This window comes from Aptenodytes forsteri, unplaced genomic scaffold (genome assembly GCF_000699145.1).
Source record: "Aptenodytes forsteri isolate BGI_AS27 unplaced genomic scaffold, ASM69914v1 Scaffold241, whole genome shotgun sequence".
In the NCBI taxonomy this organism is placed as follows: Eukaryota; Metazoa; Chordata; class Aves; order Sphenisciformes; family Spheniscidae; genus Aptenodytes; species Aptenodytes forsteri.
In genome coordinates, this window is record NW_008795252.1 from 5,418,050 (window position 1) to 5,437,116 (window position 19,067).

Here is a 19,067-nt window from a genome sequence, read left to right on the forward strand (position 1 = left end):
ATTTCCATTAATGGATAGTCAAGATAGTTTTTAATAGACTGAAGAAATTTAAGGGCTTTTTATTGAGTATATTAATGAAGAAGCAGCTATGATTGAAAATTACAGGCAATTATTTTGAAAATATGAATGCAGTGACAGAGAAACATTGAACTATTTCTTCCGATATTTTTTCGGATAGTATTATTTACAGAAATCTCATTATAGAAAACATAAGAGCGAGTATACAGTAACATTATTTGCCTCTCTTCTTTTACAGAATCTTACATTTTTATTGCAATGACCATGTCATTTCCAATCAGGCAGCTCATCCAAACATGAGGACCTATTATTTCTGCACAGATACAGGGAAGGAAATGGAGTTGTGGATGAAAGCCATGACAGATGCAGCACTTGTGCAAACAGAGCCTGTGAAAAGGTAATGTGGATTTTCAAAATAGTGGCACAGTGTATATCTTCCTCATATTTAGTTTGATTTATTTAAATGAAAGGGCATACCTTAAAACAGAACGTAAATTGGCTGAAGTAATTTCTCCTTATATTGAATAACCCTTACTAATTTAACAATGTTGGATAAAATTTTGAAGTAGTAAAAATAATCTTAAGTTCTGTTCTGAATACGGATGCCTTGAGAGTAAAGGGCTAGAGGACAAAAACTTGACTAGCTCCTTTAGCCAGCAGCATCAAAAGAAGTGCAGTGGCAAGTACTATGTACAGGCATGTTAGACTTCCCCTGCCCTCCTGACTGAACAGCAATAGCAGCTCAACTGGTGGTAGTCTTTGGCTTAAACTTGTCATAAGTCTCAAGTTCACAACCATAGTTTCTGGCTAAATTAAACAGTTGCACCTATGGGCAACTTGTGGGGAGTCATTCTTGTTCATCATTAAGCTGTCATCAAATTTATACTTACCTGATCTGGATATCCTTTATGTATCCATGTGTTGACAATGAAAAGCAAGTTATCACTGGAAGCCTTGTGTTCTCAGAAACTGAATATTGTCTGTTGCTATCTATCCAGTAAGAGTCATTTTCTCTCTGAATGTTGTCCTTTGGGTTGCTTCATGTCATCTATAATGGAAACCCCATCAATGGAAAACTTAAAAGCTCCTCGTTATTGATGGCACAGAACTTATTGCTGATGGCTGCTGTCACTTGATCTACTTCTGCACTCTGTTAGTTCCTGCTACACTGGAGCTAAATGAATGGCAGACAATCCTGAGAAATTTTAAGTTTAAAAAAAAAAAAGAAAGAAAAAAAGGTAAAAAAATTCCTTAGATACAGATACCAAACAAGGAAAAGGTACAATTTTTGTGGAAGAGTAAGCACATTGAACTTGTTGTCAAAATACAAGCAGTCTTTCTGAATTTTGCATCACTAGTACAATTCATTCCTGTTAACTTGTTCCTCACATTTCTATATCCCATGTTTCAGCATGATGCTGGCAGAAGCACAAAATGGAATGCAGAATGACTAGACACTTTTAGTCTTAACGTGTGTTAATGTTTTGTGAGCTTCTCAGTCAAACGCAGTGAAACTTTTACTTACACCAATCTATGGGATATTCAGAAGGATAACTGTAAACTCAGAACACTTTTAAATTTGTACCTGTGCAACCGTTTAGCGACTAATCTTAAACAAAAGGTTGAAATCTTAGCTTTCGTCTCTAATAGCCTTTAAGTATATAGATAATATATGAAGTATTCCATTCTTTGCATTGGACAGCATAGTAAAATAGCTTCATAGAAAAATACATTGTTCTCCGTACAATGGAAAAATAACACATGTGCTTCAAGCTCTCAGCTGTCATGTTTGTTTTTCCCAAAATTACTGGAAATAAAAGATTTCATCTTGTAGAAAGGAGGAGTGGTAGGTCCAATTACCACAATGAAATTTGATCCGATTATGTATTATTTCATATTATATATGAAGACGTTATGTTCTTTGTCTCCTATAACCCTCTTCTTGTTTGGGAACAATAGATGATATGGGGGATGAGCAGAGTGAGATAGAATATAAGCAAGTAGATACTTAATAGCATTTTCACCTTTTAATTTCTTCGTTCAGAGTTTTTAAGAGATTGCACTTAAAAGAATGGTGTTACCTTGTCAAAATAAAATATATCATTTAGCTTAGTGAATAATAAACTTAATCTGAAAAATCAGTTTTGGTTCGCATTGTAAGTGTATTGCAGATAGCTGTGGTAGCTTACAGATGGAGAAATGATTAAACCAAATCAGACCCACTCAACTTCAAACAAAAATCATGTATCGATTGTATAAGCACTTCGTAGGGGGAATAATACTGAGGTGGGCATTCTGAATCTCTTTGAACCGGTGAAATGACCTTCATTTGGTGTTTGCAATACTGTGAAGATTGAACATTTGAAGAGGACATCTTTCTAGTAGAAAAAAATGAATGTGAAAAAAGTACATCTCCATCTGACAAAGCCTCCTTAATAAGTGTCTCCATAGTCTCTCCTGTTAATAGTGAATGCTCTATAGAAGATTATTTGGTACACCTAATTATATAGACAGTTGTTACATTATTAGTTGTGACATTTCTTTTAACATAAGAAGCAATCCAAAATGGTAATGTAAATATCCACTTTTTTGTGCAGTTCACTAATACAGCTGTACAGCCAGGTTTGCTGCCTCAGAGCCTAGCAAGATTCGTAGTGAGCTCACCCTGGTGCCCGGCACAGCTTCGCAGGCTAGTCATCCTTCCTAGGCTGCGGTGCCATGGCTGCTCTAACAGGACGGGTGGGCAGTCCACTGCTGTGAAGGGTGTTCCAGCCTCCCGAAATGGTTGGCCCTGCACTCCTACCCCCTTCTTTCAGCCGCAGTGCCTGTTCCAGCCTTGACGTCTGCCTATTTCAGGTGTCCGGCAGTGTATAGGCAAACGGTGGGGATTCCCAATACCGCTGAGCTTATCTAACACTTTTCATCCAGCTATACGTGCTCCTGCAATCTGCCTTGCATTGTTTCGGGTGCTTATCTTACTCCTTGGTGAGTCAGTGTAGCACACTAAATGAGTAGAAAAGCACTCAGCAGCAAAATCAGTAGTTTTCTGCCTGGATATCATGGGCAGAACGGGCTTGCCAACAGCCAAAACAAGTGTCAGAAAAGCAACAAGGAAAGTGACTTATGTGACACCATCTTGTTGTTTTAATTCAGGCAGGAAACCCTAGGACAAAACAGAAATAGATGTGACCCTCTTTGAAAAGTTTGTTAGTAATCTTGAAATAATTACTTGAGAGAAAATACATTTCAAGACCAGTGAAGTCTCAAAAGACTTTCATGTCTGTTAGCTACAATAAGGAAGAAAATCCTTCATATATCTGTTTTTTAAAGAATCCATCTTTTGGCTATCAAACCAGTTCTTAAAATGAGCCATGTAGCAGGGTATGATCTTATCCAGAAGAAATACTGTTTCTTTCCTGTAAAAATCTGTTAAGTATTAAGTATTGTGTTACCTCATCTCTAAGTAACCTAAAGTTTGGCATGCACATAGCTCTAAGCAGAAATGATTTTGGTTCAGTCAAATTCAGCCACTGCCTTTGTTTCTCAGTTCTGTTTTTTCAAGAGTTTCTAACGTTGTAATGAATACAGTTTTCTGACAGACTAGATACTTACGATACAGTAGCTAGAGTTATTAAGAACATACTTCCTTAAATATTTATGCGAACTGATGTTGAGCCACTCTTAAGTGCTTGTTAATATAAATTGCCCAAATGATGAGTCAGAGTTTTTACAGTATAGTGCTCTAAATTTAGAAGTCAGGGTACTTCACTGCTTATGATACTCTGGAAATCCAAACCCAACAGTCTGTTAAATTGAAAGTTTCAGCTTTAAATAATTTCAGAGCTACAATCTGTATCTTTATTTTTCTGAGGATGCGAGTTCCTTGGAGAGAAAAAAGATAAAAGGAATATTTAAAACATTAAGTTGTGGGGGTTTTGCCTGGTTTTCCATAAAATTTTTCTTACTTTCCACATATAGTTAGCCACATAATACAGAAATGAGATACTGTGGTGAGAAAATAAAAATGTAACCATTTCTTTTAGAACTGATCAGCAGTCATAGCAGAAAAAAATCACTTCTGATGTATAACTGCAGGGAAGGACAAATATTATTTGGTCCTATTGACTTAATTGTAATTACTCCTTTCTGAACATTTTTGTTTTAATTTTACCTACATAGTAAATTCAAGTTCAATAATGTACTGAGAGGTCTATCAAAATAATTAAACACAATACTTCAGTCAGTGAGGAACTATTTAAGCTTATGACTCAAAATATGATCTCAAAAAACCTCTCTGAATTAGCAAAACATCTTTCTCATTTCATCTTGTATCACTGCAGACCACAGTTAAGTTGTATCTATGAGTACTGATTGCTTGCTTGTGTTTGTAGATGCTAATGTCCACCAACATACTGATTTACCATTTTTACCCTAAATGCTGATTTCTCTACTCTCCCATGTTTAAGAGCATCATTTTTCTATCCTTTCACTGTCAGCTGTGTGCGCCAGAACCTTTATTTCTTCGGAGTGATGCAGCATGTACTAAGAAAAGAGTGGGTCTTTTTTTTTTTTTCCTCCTGGTGTTAGTTACTCTCCCTGAACAGCATAAGCTAAGCTGCCAAAAAAGCACTTGTTAGCATAACAGCATCCACAGTGGGGGTTTACCAAGGTAGCTGTGTTTGGAAAAGGTGGCTTTTTCTTTTCAGATGCCTCTGCCTGGCTTTGTTAAATCAGTCTTCATGTCTGTCTGATACTTGATTACATGCCTCTCCCCCCCCCCCCCCCCCTTCAGAATTATTCCCCCCTTCAGAATTATTTACTTATATAAAACTTATATAGTACTTTTCCTGTATTACTATTCCATGCATATTATTCCTGTTTTGTTGTAGAAATCCATAAATTGCATTTGGTATATGCTGAAACATGTATGTTCAATGCTCATTCTCTTTTGTCTTCTCCCTTTCCCATCCTCAAAATAGCACGCAAGTCTTGTTGTATGTCTTGGAGAGCCTGATATAAATATGGAGCCAAATATAAATACGGATTTATGTTTTACGTTTCTTACATTTACCTATTAGTTTCTGATAATTCTTTCCCATTTGGGTACTTTGCTGTGGAAAGAGATCTCTTGCTCACACCGAGTTGACTGATTTGATGCACAAAGTTAAAGGAGAGCCCAGAAGTCTCTTTGAATGTCAGTCGTTCAGCCTCTACACCATTGCAAAGAACGTCAAATATAAATGCTTGGCTCTGCTGTGTATAACCATAGTAACAAGTGATACAGCATAGAGATTGCATGGAAAAACAATTCTGTGATTTTTGGGGTTTGTTGTTTTTTAAGTTCTGCAGTGGAAAGTACTATGATAGTGTGACTCAAACACTGTGCCAAGTCTTGACTTTGCCACCTATCTGATGAATGTCCTTAGAGATGCCACGCTCCCTCTGCACCACAGATTTTCCATCTGTAAAATGGCAACTGCTTCTCTGCTGTAAAGCACCTTGAGAAAGATTGATATAAAGTGCTATATAAGGGAGTAGGTGGTACTATTAAGGCATGTTGCATATATTAATGCCCGTGTTTAGGATTATTTGCAAGGTAGTCCTTACATTTATTTGTAAACTCTTGAGCGCTGGCTGAAAACTGAAATTTTAACACCCTTTTTTGACTTGATAATTGTGGGAAATGGAGTTTTTCATTCAATTTCCTGTTTGGGGAATTCCTTTAGTTTGTGGTAGAACACTGGGTAGTACAGTTTTGAGGTGGGAGGGAGGAGGTGATCCATTTTTTTGCCCTTGAGAAGGAACCTAGGCAGAAATGTTTGGTCTTGGGAACAGTTTAAAGTCTTGGGCTAAAAAATCAAAAGAAAACACCTCACTTTTAAATTGCAGTAGGAGATTAGCAGAGCATTTCTTTGCTGATACTTGGAAATTATAGAAAAGATGATGAAGGTATAGCAGTTCCACCACATGTGTCCTTCCCCACAAAAGCCTACATAAAAACTGGTTCTACATCAAGATTTTTTTTCTCTGAAAGTTATGGTTGGCAGAAATACTAGCCTCTCCTTTCTGCTAGCAGAAAACATCGGATTTATCTAACCTCTGCATTTAATAGTGATGTATGAGAAAAAAAACACTGTTTAAAAATAATGCTGACACATATAGCCAAAGAGATGTTCATGTTAGATTATTGGTATGAATATTTTCATTTGCAATACGTTTGACGTGTGTGTACACTTTCACGTTGGCAGCTCAGGAATAATCACTGAAAGAAAAGGACTATTTTGAGCTACTTATTAACAGAATGAATTTTGGAGGACTTTTATAACATTATGGCGTATCAAGCAGAGACTGGGATCGTCACAACTATGTCAGGAAGAGGCATGGGTGGAAAAAAAATCACACCCCTTGTTAACATGCAAAGTGCATGAGCGTTTCATTCTAACTCACGTACAGTATGCAGAGGACATTGATGTCTTGCTTTTTCTGACTGGTACGTTTGAACTGGTGTACTTGTCAAGGCAGGAGTCTCTTAATTCCTTTCACGTCATGGAGAATTCATAGCAAGAGTAGGGTGGTAATGGGACGTGCATTTAAAATTAAGTGTCCAATATTATTAGCAGTGGGTAGTATTTTACAAGGACCTTACAGTTTTCAGTCCTTTGTGTATTTGCTGGGGTTCTGTCCCAAATGTCTTGTTGGACATTTAAGCCTTGTGTTAAAGACTGGGTAAGCAAAAATGCTTACAGCTTTGTATGGAGTTACTCTACTTGGAACTAGAGCATTTTTCAGAGGAGTGGTCATACTTGTGCTCTTGGTCAGTTGTGTATGTGATGGCTTTTTTACACACGGATTAGGCCCTTGAATGGGACACAGTTATAAAGATGAGTAATGCATTTGCAAAAAAGATGCAAAACAGTGTGAAAGGTTAATTTGACATCATCTTAAAATAAAGTTTTGTTCTTGGTTTGGTTTTATACAGAGGTGTAATCTTAAAGAATTATATGTCTTCGTCTTCTTTCCTCCCATACAAAAAAATGTGGATCAAAACATTTTAGGGTTTTTGTGGTTTTTTTCTAATAAACTGGAAAAAAACTGTCACTATCTGAGCTGGATGTTCAGTTCATGTCCCAGTATGGAAAAAGCTATAGCTTCTTGACAGTTTGAAATTTTAAAAAGAAGACAGCTAATAGAACTGCATACATTGAGTACTTGTGTAAGTACTGTAAAGCAGTAACTGTTCTAAAAATATCATTATTTTTGTGGTAGAGTTCCCTAAGTCAGCAGCTATTTTGCCCCTAAAATTAGGGAAGCCACAGTTATTTTCCACAAAATGTATGCTAGCCAAAGTGATAACATACAAGAGAAACCTAATTGATGCCAGTGACCATGAAAAGTTGTTTGTTTTCTTTAAAGGAGCTCATTATATGTTAAATTCAGCAGTATTGTGAATCACAAGCTGGTCAGCAATGTAATCTGCTACCATTTTTAAAGATGGCTTTAAAAATCGTCTGAATTTCAGGCTGTTGACTTCTGGAAGCTTTAGCTCTTGGAGAGGCACTGAATATTTTTACTATTTGAATGTCCAGCCCTCCAGGAACTGAACATCCACTTTTTCAGACTCTGGCTTTATTTCCTCTTGTGCACATTTTTTCTAGGGGGTTAATTTGAAGTCGGCTTAAAAAATTTACACCGTGTTATAAATGTTTTTAAAATAGCAAAGAAAGAGAAGTGTGGAAGAAAAAACACTCACACTGTCCAACCAAAAAAACCCAAAACCAACCAACCAAACCAAACAAAACACCACCACCACCCCAAAACAAAAAAACCCAAAGCAACAACAACAAAAAAAACAGCCTGTCCTTGATTATTGTGAAAATATATCCTGGATTTTTCTCTCAAATACAAGATGTTGATGTAAAATATCTGGACAGGGATTCACTGAAAGAACCCTGGTAAACACCAATATAGTCACTTTTCATTTTTTAGTGAATGGTTTGTTGATATTATAGCTTGTCATAAATTCCTTTCCAGAGTAGAGAAGTTAACCACTGAAAATACACCACCTCGAGAAGCAAATAATATTTCAAACCATCGGGTGCTAATTAAGCCAGAGGCACAAAATAACCAGAAAAACAAAGAAGTGATCAAAAATGAGGAGAAGAAAGCTTTGGAAGCCGAAAAATATGGATTCCAGAAAGTTGGGCACGATAAACCGCTAACGAAAATTAACAGTGTAAAGCTAAATCCTTTGGGATCCGAATACAGGACTTTACCCATAACTACGATTCAGGCTGGACACTTCAGACCAGTTCATCTAAATGGGTCTGAGAATAAAGCTGTTGGTGGTGTTCTGGCAGATGCTGGAGATGGAGGTCAGCACAATGTGGTTCAGTCACATATGGAGTCTGAGAGAGCTATGCAGAGAACTAATTCAATGCTGCAGTTGGAACAGTGGATTAAAATGCAAAGAGGAAAAGGACAAGAAGAGGAAACAAGAGGGTAAGTACTATGTAATAATTTTTTTAAATTTTTTTTGCTAGGCTTTCCAGCAAATAATACTTGTATCCTGGTTAGATTCTATAGTTTTTGGTCTATATTACATAAATATATAATTCATTGCTCTCTGTAAGAAGTGCCTGAATGACTGCTCAGAACAGATTTATTAAAGTTCGTCTTTTATTAACATTTGAGTGATTATTAATAAATTAAACTATATTAATAACTCAGTAAATAAAAATGGCCAGAAACCCTTTTTGGGTGTTAGAAATTTCTCTATCCTAGCAGAGAAAAGGTGTCATGAATCATAACAATTCTTTTTCCTCTAAAAATCTGGTTTTGAAATTGCCCTGTCTTCTGCATTTTTGTTCACAAATTCTTGTAATATTTTATTTAAAATTCTTCAAAAATATTTCAGGGAGCTTTTAAACTTTAAACAATCTTTAATTGGGGAGAGAGAGAGAGAGAGAAGCTTTTCCTAAGAGTAAGTCATAGAAATCTAACTAACTTGATGCTTAAAGCTTCTCTTCTCATTAAATTAAACATCTCCCAGTTCTAATACTGAGTTCCAGTGCTTATTCATGAAGCTTTAAAATTATGTGTGAATGATATTGAATCTTGTGCCGATAGCAATTTTTCTATCTGACAGAAATGTGGGGACATTGCTTCCAGGCTGGCGTACAGACAAGTAGCTCCAGCAGTAAAATATAAAAGTTTTTAATATTACATTAGATAGGAAGTTATGGAGATGTTATCACATGAGATGTTTTGAAGAGTTGGAAATTAGGGAGTTTGCGTATAGATGGATGGCAGAGCAGAGCTTAAGATAGGAGCAAGTTCAGAAAATGTGTTTTCTGTACACTTCAAAATATGGGGGTTGGGGGCTTTTCACTTTTTGCAAAAACTTGAAAAATTTGCATTAGTTTGACTTACATTTGCCAAAATCGGTTGAACATTTCCTCATTGCCTTTCGTCCTTCATTAAATATAATTAGGAATTGCTAATGTGTTGTTTCATGAAGTACTCAACCTAAGTAGTTTGATCAAGTTTGAACTTGCAGTACAGAGAGCAACTTGCACACTCTGACATTTATTTTATTATGGATGCTTGTGTAATGAGAACTGAGAAGGCTCTTTGATGCAATTAGATTTTTTAAATTGGACTGTAAAACTTGAAACCAAACAGGAGAAATTTGAATAGCTGTGCCATTTTTCAGTTGCGAACAAGTATATAAACCCTAAAACAAGTTTGAACTTGCAGTACAGAGAGCAACTTGCACACTCTGACATTTATTTTATTATGGATGCTTGTGTAATGAGAACTGAGAAGGCTCTTTGATGCAATTAGATTTTTTAAATTGGACTGTAAAACTTGAAACCAAACAGGAGAAATTTGAATAGCTGTGCCATTTTTCAGTTGCGAACAAGTATATAAACCCTAAAACTGATTTCATTGTGGGAATCAAATAGAGGGAAGTACTGTTAACAATATGTCACTAATTAACTATTTTATTCTTGACTATAGAGATCACTTGTTGCTTAAATAAGGGTGGCACTGATAGCACAAACGGTATGCTTTCAACTGCAGTTCAACATAAAGGTAGCAAATGGAAAAAGAATTGGCCTTGAGCTATCTTTTTTGCTTTGTGTGAGGTGGCCTTGAATAATGATCCAAATTTCTAATGTATAGTGGTGTCTTTAGAATGTGGTTTCATTTAAATTTTAAATTTTATTTTTGTTCAGATTGCCAGTTTCTGGCTGGAGACAGAAATTTAAGTAGAATTGAAGTTGGTGAATGAGAGTAGAAAGAAGCTCCAGTTTATGTTAAAGCTTAAGGTTGGGGTAAGGGGCTAGTAAGGCTGTTTGTAGTAAGACCTGTTCAACTCATAACTTGAATTTTTGAGAAAAGTAGTCTTCACTTAATGGGGAGAAGTTTCTGACTTCTAACAAAGATGCTTTCCATTGCATCTGTACCTCTAATCTGTTAGAGAAATCATGGAGTACCAAACTGAATAACTCTGGTGTGTCAGACTGAAAAACAAAAATAGGACTTCAAGAATACTAAAATGTTAACGAACAGGTTCAATTAAATAACTATATATAAAATAGGAGCTGTTAGCGGTCCTCAGTATGGAATGAAAAGGGTTCACTGTAAAACTACTGATTTTTTTTATAGGAACATGCTGACCCCTTAGTAGTTTGATTTCTTGAGAAATTAATGAGAATTACGTCAATTCAGTTTTTAATTCTTGAAGCTGTTTTCTGCCATTTCCGTGGATCTAGACATCTAGTTTTGCAAGAGCCACACAAATAAAGACAACTGATGCCTTGAGGAAGACAAACCTTTTTTTTCAAAACCAAAAAATAAATGTTTTTTAAATAAAAACATTCTACTTCAGTATCATTTTATTAAATTAATTTTGCACAAGTCAGTTACAAGTAAATATTTTCACCAAAAGTGGTTCACTTGAGTGGTCTTTCTCAAATGTGAAAAAATACAGAAGGGTTGCATGGTACTAGGTGAGGTTTTTTGTTGCTGCTAACCCAGGGTGTGAGCCTCTGTCTCCCCCCACCTTGCCCATATAAGCCTCATCCTAAATAATAAATGCCTGCTGTACAGCACCAGGTTTCCATCTTCACTCTGCCACCCTTTGCTTGATTCACGCGTGAAAGTTCTGTATTCTGGGCCAGCTGATGTTTGCGTTCTTTAGGGTGAAGGCCTATTTTGAGGTTTCCATCTGAGGGTATTCATAACATTGCCAAACTGAGCCCCTAAAGGTTTAGCAGCAAAGTCGCCTTCCCAAATAGTCCAACTTGGACACCGGAACCAGTATTGCTACCCAACAGTAATCTTAGAGACAACCTCTAAAGGTACCTATAAGGAGTCTATAAACTCATGTGGAAGCCTTTTTTTTTTCATATGGGAACATTCGTAGGGAGCTATTTATCTTCCTAAATGTTCTAGAATATAAGTAATTGCATGCAGACTTTAAATTGCTATCTTTACATAGTAAGAACTTCAGACAGCTTTTCTTCAAGTTGTCTGTGATATTTAAAGGAGCCAACAGGATCACACTGCTCATTTAATTAATAAAATGGGAGAGGAGCTTCAGTGAGTGAGGTGTATCTAGCTACCAGATATCTTCATGAAAATATCAGGCTTCACCATACCCGTTTGTGAATAGCTAAAATAATATTTTGAAAATTAAAATTTGAACTCAAAGGTGTCTTGGTTGTTTGTTTTTTAAATATGGAGATGGAGAAAAAGCCCTTATCATTAATGGTATATTACATGAAGAAATTTAGAGGTATTTAAGTGGGTTTTGCAGCAAAAGAATAGGATTTAGAATCCATTTCCCTTTTTTATATTTTTTTTTTTTGTGAGAATGGAAAGCCATCCAATCTACAAAATGGGAATAATACTTCATTAATTCTTGGAAAGTTTCAGAAACTGTAGCAGATTTTGTATGTGAAGTTCTTTATAGAAGTTTTCATCTCCAAAATGTTACAGGTGGTCATAAATACTCAGCTTAACTATTTTAAGTGACAAGTGGGTTTTACCGTCATCAATTCCCTTGGTAGTTATTCCAGAAGGATCTAACATGCATAATGCTGGTTTACTTTGCCATTTGCCCTACATCATTTCTTTAATGTTTTTGTGGCACTGAAGTCATTCAAAACCATCTTCAGATTCTGGTGCCTCATGGCAGGGATTTTATTGAATTAGTCTGGGGCGTAGCTAGAAGCTGCTGCCCTCTGATGGCTGAATCATGTCCAATTTGAGATCAGTTTTGTTGTCTCTGGGCAAGCATCTATCATAGATGTGATCAGTAGCAAAAGTCTTTAAGAGGTGCTCATCTGAATTTTAGATAAGGGTTGAATGAATCAATATTTGTGACCTAGATTTTGTCCTCTGAAAAAACAAGGAATGCTTTGTCATACTTAGGCATGTGTTGATACTCGGTATGGAAAATTTTGCATTTCAGCTAATGCTGAAAGTTGATAAATGACTGTAGCAGTCCAGAATTTTAATGTGGCAACAAATTAAAGAATAAGCCTTTGAATTCATATCTGAGTTGCAAAGCAATGCAATACTATTACCAAACAAATATTTTGCTATTTGTTTCGCTTGAATAGCTGATATGGAATGGCTTGTCCTTGACAATTGCAAAATATAATTTCATTAGACAATTACTGCTATTTTTCGTAGGTCTGCAGTTAAAAAAATCATAATTTTTTTTTATGTCCATAGTAATTGCTCGAGATTTTCTTAGGGAAACTACAGGAGACTTTTTCACTTTTGAAAAAGAGAACATTTAAAATGGGCTCATATGGAAACAGTATAGAACTTCAAAGCTTTCAAAACTTTGACCTATCCAGCATATAGACAGGTTACAAGATTTGATCTAAACTTGACACTACTAGACTGTTAAACTGGTAAAAAGATGAAATGTGGATTATATAATCAAGCAGCTAATCAGAGAGAGGATCCAGTTTCGGCTGCTACAGTGCATTCAATCAGTATAGTTGATTCTTTAATTGTCATCTTGATTTTCTTGCATGTTTTTAAAATGACACTTGTAGTATTAAAAAAAAAAAGCTAATAGCTAGATAAACCTAACCAATATTGAAAAACTTTATATTGCCATAATAGTAATGCTGTCCACTAATAAAAAGAAAATTTGTGTTTCAGCATAATCTCATATCAGACGTTACCAAGAAACATGCCAAGCCATCGACCTCAAGTTTTACCCCGGTACCCAGAAGGCTACAGAACACTGCCAAGAAACAGCAAAGCACGGCCGGAGAGCCTCTGCAGCGTAACGCCGTCGGCTTACGACCGAGCTATAGGACCAGTAACAGCCGAAGAAAAACGGAGGTCAATGCGCGATGACACGATGTGGCAGCTCTATGAATGGCAGCAACGTCAGTTTTACAATAAGCAAACAACTCTTACTAGACACAGTACTTTAAGTAGCCCAAAAACTATGATTAATATTTCTGATCAGACGATGCATTCGATTCCCACCTCACCTTCTCATGGTTCAATCGCTGGTTTCCAAGGGTATTCCCCACAGCGGACCTACAGATCAGAAGTGTCTTCACCAGTGCAAAGGGGAGATGTAACTATTGATCGCAGACACAGGACGCATCATACTAAGGTGTAAAAATACTTATTTTAATAGTTAAAAATCTTGTTTACAAGGAATTCTAGTAGAAAGTATATGGTTGCCATAAAACTGTTGCACTGTAGTATATTTTATTATATATATTTTATATATATAATGAAGATTAAGTTATTTCTAATACACTAGGTGAAAACACGTTGTCCTCATTTTACTGTCCATGATATTATGTTTATCTAAAGGAAAGAAAAGAAGTCAATAGGAAAATTATTCAGAATAGTTTGTTTTATGTACAGAAATCTCTCTCCTTTCTAGCTTTTTTAGCTGGAACTCTAAGAGGACTGAAAATCCCACATTTCTTTCCATGTGCTGTTTTCTGTTTTTCAGCCACAAGTTTGGCTGCCTTGGGTTCCAGCAGAAAACTGAGTGTAGTTGTTTCTTTTGATGCCTTTGAGTTACTAGGGAGATCACTAAAGATCAGAATCTATTTGCACACAACCTTAGCACTTGACTAGTGTAACTTCACTGGTCTTCATCAGTGAGAGGGAGACACGAAGAATTGTGAACCTGGGTTGCTGTATGTGGCTCTGCTATATCCATCTTGCTTGTATTGTGCATGTTTTTTAATAGATTGGAGCTAATTACATAAAAATTACTCTTTCAGTTGGATATAAAACTAGAGTTAGTATAAAATACTCCTGATCATTTTTCCTAAATCTTTATTTCAGGTGTCTTTAAGTTTCTTGATGCAGGAAAAAAAATCTTTAACTACATCTTAAAGCAGTTTAAACAACTTATAGTTGATTACTAAGTCTTGGTTTTGGAAGTTTTTAGGTCTTCATCAGCAAAGGAGTCATTTTGTTTTGACATCCTTTATGTCTCAGCTGCACTGGAAATTTGGTAATCAGTGCTTCTCACAAATCTGAGAAATACCAGTAGAGTCAGTACTGCAGAGCATGTGCTTACTTGTCCTTTCAGCCATGTTTTCCTTTCTCATATTTTTTTCCTTGTGGAACACTTTATGCTAGTATTTAATTTCATATTTAGCATCTTCTATACAAGATTCTTATTTACCTTCAGTTTTTCATGCTATTTGGTTTGTGGGGGTTTTTTAGTTACACAAGTAGCTTTTTCGATTAACTCAGAAACACAAACCTGTTTTTAAGATGTGGTAATTAGAAGACTGTTTGAAATCAGTAGGGTAAATTTAAGATTTAAACTCCATCTATATAGAGATCTTAGGTTTTTAATCAGCTTTCAGTGATGGGTGAAAAACTAAAATTGTTGTTGTTTATGTGGGCTATGATTAGGGCAACAGCTGTGAGGGAGGACTGTTAATTAAATGAATGATGAAAGCTGGGTTATTTCTAGAAGTTAGAGGTAGCCTACTCAAGTGTCCTAGATCGTAGATCAGCAGGAAGCATGGCTGGCCAAAGCTGGCACAGATCATAGCAAATTTGTCATGAGAGTGAAGTTGGCTTGACTTTTTTTTTTTAGCATTTAATAGTTGTTGAGTCTTTAACTATGGATCGTACTGTGCTATTTTGTTTTTGTACAGCATGTCTTTGTGCCCGACAGAAGGTCAATGCCAGCAGGTCTGAGTTTACAGCCTGTTACTCCTCAGAGCCTCCAAGGCAAAACAGTGAGTTGGATTTTTATTTGGTACATGAGTATTTTCTTACGAATAATTCTTTAAGTATGAAGAGGCAACACTGAAGTCTTATTCTATTCAAAGCTTATTTTCTTATTCTATTAAATGTAGACTTTATTTAAATTATCAGGGATTTTTAAGGCAAATAAAGTAGTACTCTGTGGTTACACTGAATTCTGAGAATATTCTGTAGCTGCTGACTCCAGATTTTCTTTGAGAAATACAGATTTTTATTTTTTTTTAATCATCTTTGATACATTACAGAAATTCCTGGGAGAGGGTAGAATACATCACAGAATGCTTATTTCTCCATTAAGAATTTAGAAAATCCTAGAAGTAGCGTTTACCTTTTTTGGAAATCTTAAGGATACTGCATATGTCAAAATGATGTCCTTTCTGACATCTCCCATTTTTCTATGATAGAGCTGAAACTCTCATTGAAGGTATTTCATTAAAGTAATATTGGTGAATGCTGTCCACCTTCCTAATTGAAACATGACTCTTAGCCAAAAGCTAAGAAATTGTCCTAAATTTACTACATTTATTTACCAGTTTTTCTCTCCTTTCCATAATCTTTCTCTGCCCATCTAAAATTACTGTTTGAGACAGTTACGAATTGAGAATACAGATTTTGAATCATACTGTGGGCAACAGGTCTCCAGTCAATCCTTCCACTGCCTCGACACCTGTTTCTTGCACTTCCCAGCATGAATCCCTGGCACCTTCAGCAACTTACAGGTTGGCCTTTGGCAGCTGGCGCCTTATCCCTGCACCTTGTCTTCCACAGACGTTTCTTTGGGTTCATGGTCCCATCAGCTCTCCTGGGCTCTGCTGCTGGAGCTGGGCCAATGAGCGGGGTAGGGGGCAAGGAGGTCCAAGCTTCTACCTGTAGAAACCAGAAGTCCTGCCCACAGCACCAGTGTTGCAGGGGCCAGAGGAGGAAACCTGTGGGTAGTTCTTTAAACAAAATTCTGTGTTGTGGTTGTTGAAGAGTCCCGAGAGCGGTATCAAAAGCACAGCACTTACAGCAACATCAAAGATGTTTGCAACATTATGAATGTCTAGAGAGAAGTAGGAATTACTGTTCGATGGGCTCCTCTATGGAAAAAAGTCTGCTTGCAAACATTGGCTTTAAGTACCATTAAATAGTTTATTCCTAATGCACTAAAATCGGGCTTTTGCAGAACATACCGAGAAGAGTTTTGATCTTGAAAAAGTGATTCACTGTTCCTTTTGTTTGAAGATGCTACTTTCAATTCTCTTATTTCTAAAAATAAGTTTTCTTGTGCTTTGAAATGATGTTAATTTTCAGACTGAAAGCATTGTCACTGATTTTTGGAGAGAACTTGAAAATGTCTTGTATAGCAGTCTAGATTCTTACACTTACTCTCTGAAATTAAGTATTTTAAATCCAGGTATTGAAAGAGTACTATAAGAGGAAGACTGGCCATTAGACAATTTGGCTTTGGCATTGGTTTTCTCTCAAAGCAAATGGTTTTGACAACTGAAGCTATGTGGAAATCCCTTGCTCCCTCTTGTGGGCTACTTTGGTACGAGCTCACAACGGTGCCAGTGCCACGCTTATTCTCAGGGATTTTTCTTCTTTATTCTAAGAAACTGGTATTTGTTTTTCAGTAATTTAATCTGTGGTTCTCTGGAGCTTTTTTCTTTACTTCTTTGCTTTGGAAAAATTCTGTGACTGTGGGAGAGAGCAAGTGGGGTTTTCGGGTTGTTTGGGTTTGTTTTGGTTTGTTTAACTCACAGAACTTGTGAGAAAATCAAAATGCTGGGTGAATATTTAACCTCTTACAAGATTGACTTCTGGAGAAGTGTAAGAAACAGAAGCAAACAGGAACATAATAAAAATACTTGTGATGTTAAGTGTTTTGTTTTCTTTGAAGTATAGCTAATAGAAGTGGTTTCCAGGAATGGTTCTGGTAGAGTTTCCCCGAACTGACCTAAACTGAACTGTGTGGAATTACCTGACAAATACCCATTTGAGTGTGACCTTATTTCCATTATGTATATAATCTTGGGTTTTAAATACTATCCTTCATCCCTTCCTAAGGCTGTATTGTACATCTTAGTCATAAAAGTAAAGCAATAAATTAACTGGTAGCCTCAGAGCTGTGGAAGGTGGGACAGAAAATTATTTTTGTCATGCTTGTGCAGTTTTATTTTGTGAAAGGTGATTGTTTCTGATGTAGTTCAGTTATTGGGGTTTTTTATTTTTACTCTTAATTTTGACACATACATTTGAAGAATTATTTTGGAAACTAAATTCTCTTGAGGGCATTTTTTGATTCTTTCACCAAGCTCAAATGGCTGTCCATGTACAGGTAATGATATCCAAAGGGCTGAAATTATCTTCCCCTTCACTTAAGTCAATATCATCAATTTGATATGCATATCAGAAAGTCTGAGACTTTCTCCTGCAAAATCCTCACTTATTTTTTGTCCTTTATACAGAATGTTCCACTTTTATGGCATTTGCAGTGTCAATTGTTTTGAGTAGTTAAAGGTTAACCCTTCATTATATATTTGAAAGTGGTCAATTTGGGGAAAAACGGTTTATCTTTTGTTGTATCACTATAGAAAGTTTTTGTAAGAAAGATACTAAGAACCCTTATTTTAATTAAGTGTTTTTTAGGATACCAATTAACCTTTTTTCTACTCTTTGGCTTCTCACACTGCACTCCTTCAGCCAGAGGAGCTCACGCTGCTGCTAATAAAGCTGAGACGGCAGCAAGCTGAACTGAGTAGTATCCGGGAACACACACTAGCACAGCTCATGCAGCTAAAACTTGAGGCCAGCAGCCCAAAGGTCAGCTATAAAGCAATGTGTGTCATGTACCATTCTCACTAACTTGTAGTCATTTATTAATCAAAGTTTGCATTGTACCATTAGTGCAAAATTTTCTGACTACTATGGGAGTAGAATAGAGAAACATTGGTTCTTTGTGTATGTGATGTTCTGCTATTAACCCTTTGAGGCTTTACTCATAGCTTTTTTTATATTAGCTGAGTCAAAATTACGTAGGAATATTTTAAAATATATTGTAGTTAAGTTTAAAGTCAAAGGTTTTTAACCTATTGTTATAATCAAAATTAGTTGTGATAGATCATGAGATTAATTTATTGTATATACTGCCTCATATCAGATACAATCTTATTTGTAATCTGTGTACGAAAATCGGGACATGTTTAAAACACAGATTTATCAAAGGGTTTATAGTTGTCTGTGTCGTAGACATTTACATCAGCTTACTGTATTTTATATGTAAAACCAAATGTAATGTAGTAGTTCGTAGTCTGATTCGTGGCGAACTTTCATCAGTTCTGTTTTGGGATCAAAACTTGTTAACAGTTCACCAAAAAAAAGCAGATAAAAACAGCATTATATTTCTACATAAAACAGAAAGATCACTGTCTAGTTTACATCTTTTAAAGCTCTTTTCATGCATTCTGCACCTTCTGTCCCTTTCCTTTTTCCCCCTGACTGCTGCCTGCTAGAATGAGATTCTTTCACATCACCTTCAAAGGAATGCCATATATTTGGATCATCAGGTGGGATTTGCAATTTTCTTGTGTGTTTACATTTCTTAATGCTTTTTGCCTGCTCCTATCAAGCTGGAAATATTTGGGGAGAAGGATTTTCAGTGCTTTTTATGAAGCTGAATATTTAATATGTGCCCTTTTTAAGTAGCACAGAATGTCTTAATCGATTACAAATTTGACATGTAATGGAAAAAAAACCCTCAATTTAAAAATCGTCAG

The 19,067-nt window shown here is 36.1% G+C and overlaps 1 protein-coding gene across 1 annotated transcript in view; it reads left to right on the plus strand.

The window, feature by feature from the left end:
• PLEKHA5 (pleckstrin homology domain containing A5) overlaps nt 1-19,067 on the plus strand; it is a 70,177-nt gene that overhangs the window by 16,250 nt on the left and 34,860 nt on the right. Inside the window, exons 6-11 of the mRNA XM_019471990.1 lie at nt 300-415; nt 8,050-8,517; nt 13,207-13,675; nt 15,198-15,281; nt 17,995-18,114; nt 18,804-18,857. Of these exons, the coding sequence (XP_019327535.1) occupies nt 300-415; nt 8,050-8,517; nt 13,207-13,675; nt 15,198-15,281; nt 17,995-18,114; nt 18,804-18,857 (1,311 nt within the window). The remainder of the gene's footprint in view (nt 1-299; nt 416-8,049; nt 8,518-13,206; nt 13,676-15,197; nt 15,282-17,994; nt 18,115-18,803; nt 18,858-19,067) is intronic.